Source organism: Sinocyclocheilus anshuiensis, unplaced genomic scaffold (genome assembly GCF_001515605.1).
Source record: "Sinocyclocheilus anshuiensis isolate Anshui unplaced genomic scaffold, SAMN03320099.WGS_v1.1 scaffold31, whole genome shotgun sequence".
Classification (NCBI taxonomy): Eukaryota; Metazoa; Chordata; class Actinopteri; order Cypriniformes; family Cyprinidae; genus Sinocyclocheilus; species Sinocyclocheilus anshuiensis.
The window spans coordinates 179,058-181,757 of record NW_015548186.1 but is presented as its reverse complement, the minus strand read 5'-3'; the positions used below and the strand labels follow the sequence as shown (position 1 = coordinate 181,757).

General features: G+C 37.8%; 1 protein-coding gene across 1 annotated transcript in view; it reads right to left on the bottom strand.

The window, feature by feature from the left end:
• Positions 1 to 2,700, bottom strand: part of LOC107705008 (slit homolog 1 protein-like) — a 79,895-nt gene that overhangs the window by 24,083 nt on the left and 53,112 nt on the right. The window contains exons 22-24 of the mRNA XM_016508123.1: positions 1,285 to 1,353; positions 1,124 to 1,195; positions 957 to 1,028 (exon numbers count right to left, since the gene is read on the bottom strand). Coding sequence (XP_016363609.1) covers positions 957 to 1,028; positions 1,124 to 1,195; positions 1,285 to 1,353 — 213 coding nt within the window. The remainder of the gene's footprint in view (positions 1 to 956; positions 1,029 to 1,123; positions 1,196 to 1,284; positions 1,354 to 2,700) is intronic.

Below are 2,700 nucleotides of genomic sequence, written 5' to 3'. Positions count from 1 at the left end.
AGGTGCCATGTTGAACTTCCAGTGACCAGTATGAGAGAGTGAGAGCGATAACACCAAATTTAACACACCTGCTCCCCATTCACACCTGAGACCTTGTAACACTATTGAGTCACATGACACCGGGGAGAGAAAATGGCTAATTGGGCCCAATTTGGACATTTTCACTTAGGGTGTACTCACTTTTGTGGCCAGCGGTTTAGACATTAATGGCTGTGTGTTGAGCTATTTTGAGGGGACAGCAAAATTACACTGTTATACAAGCTGTACACTCACTACTTTACATTGTAGCAAAGTGTAATTTCTTCAGTGTTGTCACATGAAAAGATATAATAAAATATTTACAAAAATGTGAGGGGTGTACTCACTTCTGTGAGATACTGTATCTGCTTCTCACAGTCATGTGGCTTCAGAAGACTTGTGTGAACCACTTTTATGAAGCTCTCTCCTTTGTGGGTCTGAATACTTAGGACCATGTGATATTTCAGTTTTTCTTTTTTAATAAATCTGCAAAAATGTCAACGATTCTGTGTTTTTCTGTCAATATGGGGTGCTGTGTGTACATTAATGAGGAAAAAAAATTAACTTAAATGATTTTAGCAAATGGCTGCAATATAACAAAGAGTGAAAAATTGAAGGGGGTCTGAATACTTTCCGTACCCACTGTATATAAACCATTTTTCCAGAAATGTTATTCATTAAACATAATAAAAATGATTTTAAAATATGAACAGAATTATTTATATTAATAACCCTAGAAAACCTTTTCTTTTAACTAATTGACAGTCTTTTTTTGGGGGGATATATTCATTCATTCATAATTGATTTATTTTACTGTTTTGAATAAGAAACAGCTGCTTCACAATCAGTTTGAAAGCTTCATGCGACTGCCTGCCACAATCACACTCGAGTGCTGGAGACAATGGAAAGGCAGCTTTAGTTCATAAAGATCTACGTACAGCAAGCGGAGCGACTGAAGACCTCCAAACGCCAGAGTCGGGATACAGCGCAGAGCGTTATAGCTCAGGATCCTGCAGGACAAAATCAGACAAATCCTGCAGTGAGATGTCAGTGTCTCAGCGGACTCAGCGGTCTCAGCGTGTCATTAATGCTGTGGAAGACCTACAGCGTCGTCAGCTGACTCATGTTGGCAAACGAAGAGTTGGTCAGTGAGCTGATTTTGTTGTTACTCAGGTCTCTGAAATGAAAGATCACAACATGGCCATCAAACCAAGATGACATCTTCTCCATTACACACGTGTGTTGAACAGTAAGAGCGAGGCGTACACTAGCTGCAGGTTTTTGAAGTTGGACAGCTCCTTTGGCACCACACTGAACTGGTTTCCATCCAGATACCTGCAGACACAAACTCACTGTTAAAACCATCTACATATTTACAGTATCTCAACTTTTCACAAAAACAAACCTGTGTGTGTGTGTGTGTGTGTGTGTGTGTGTGAGAAAGTCTGCTGGGTGTGGGGCAGGACTGACGCTCCACTCAACACCTGCTCGTGGTGTTTTGATAGGAGGCGAAGCTTTAATGACGGGCTGAGAGCGCAGCACACCTGGCTAGAGTCAGTGAGAGCTCTGGCCAAATGAGAGGTTTTCACGCTCGGAGGAATGACAGGCATCTGCTGACGCTCTGTGTGTGTCACTCCCACTGAAAACCACTCTCATTACACACACACACACACACACACACACTACAGCTCTGACCACCAACCACACCATTTACAACCCTCTTACTGATAACAAGAAAGATTTTGCATTTATGGTAATCTTAACCTTTAGAGATAGAAAAACCTGCTTGGTTTTTCTATCTCTGAATTGCTCTAGTAGCTCTGCCCACTGTGAAATCTCATTGGTCCTCATCTTGATCCACATTATAGTTTTTTTTTAAATTGCTTAGACACTAAAAGTGATACTTGAGGCCCACTTAGTGAAACCATTCACTAATATACCTAATCTTTAGACCAAGTCTGCAAAACTATAAGCACATTACATGCTTTAAACTCAGTTTGATATTGTAAAACAAACTTTTTTAGTTTATTTGATAAGAATTTATTAGTTAAATTAGACATTTATCATTTAATGACCAAACAAATTCAATTAAATAGCATAAACAAAACAGTTGCTGAGGACTATTAATTAGTAGTAGTAGTGTATAATTTTTAATAATTATAATTAGTTTTTTTTTTAATTGCTTAGACACTAAAAGTGGTACTTGAGGCCCACTCATTGAAACAGTAATATATCTAATCTTTAGACCAAGTCTGCAAAACTATATGCACATCACATGCTTTAAACTCTTGGAGTTGGATATTGTAAAACAAACTTCTTGCAAAACTGTAAACACAGTTTTCTACATTGCACACATCATTTGAAAATAACAGCTCTTTTGTTTAATTTGGGAAACACTGCCATTTTAATGCCACACTCATTTACTGATGACCTACACACAGTGATTATGTGTGAAAGCACTTATACATCATTTGTTCACTTAGTAATCAAAATTCTCTTTTTTTTTTAGAAAGAAATTATTTTTACCCCCTTGCATTTCTGCTTAAATTGTATGTATATTGTACAAAGCGCTTTATAAATAAAGCTGACTTTCTGACTTGGCTTATATGCATATTCAGAAACGACTAAAAACACATCTGTTCCACCTTTATTTGACTCTCTACCTCTAGCACTTTCTATTCT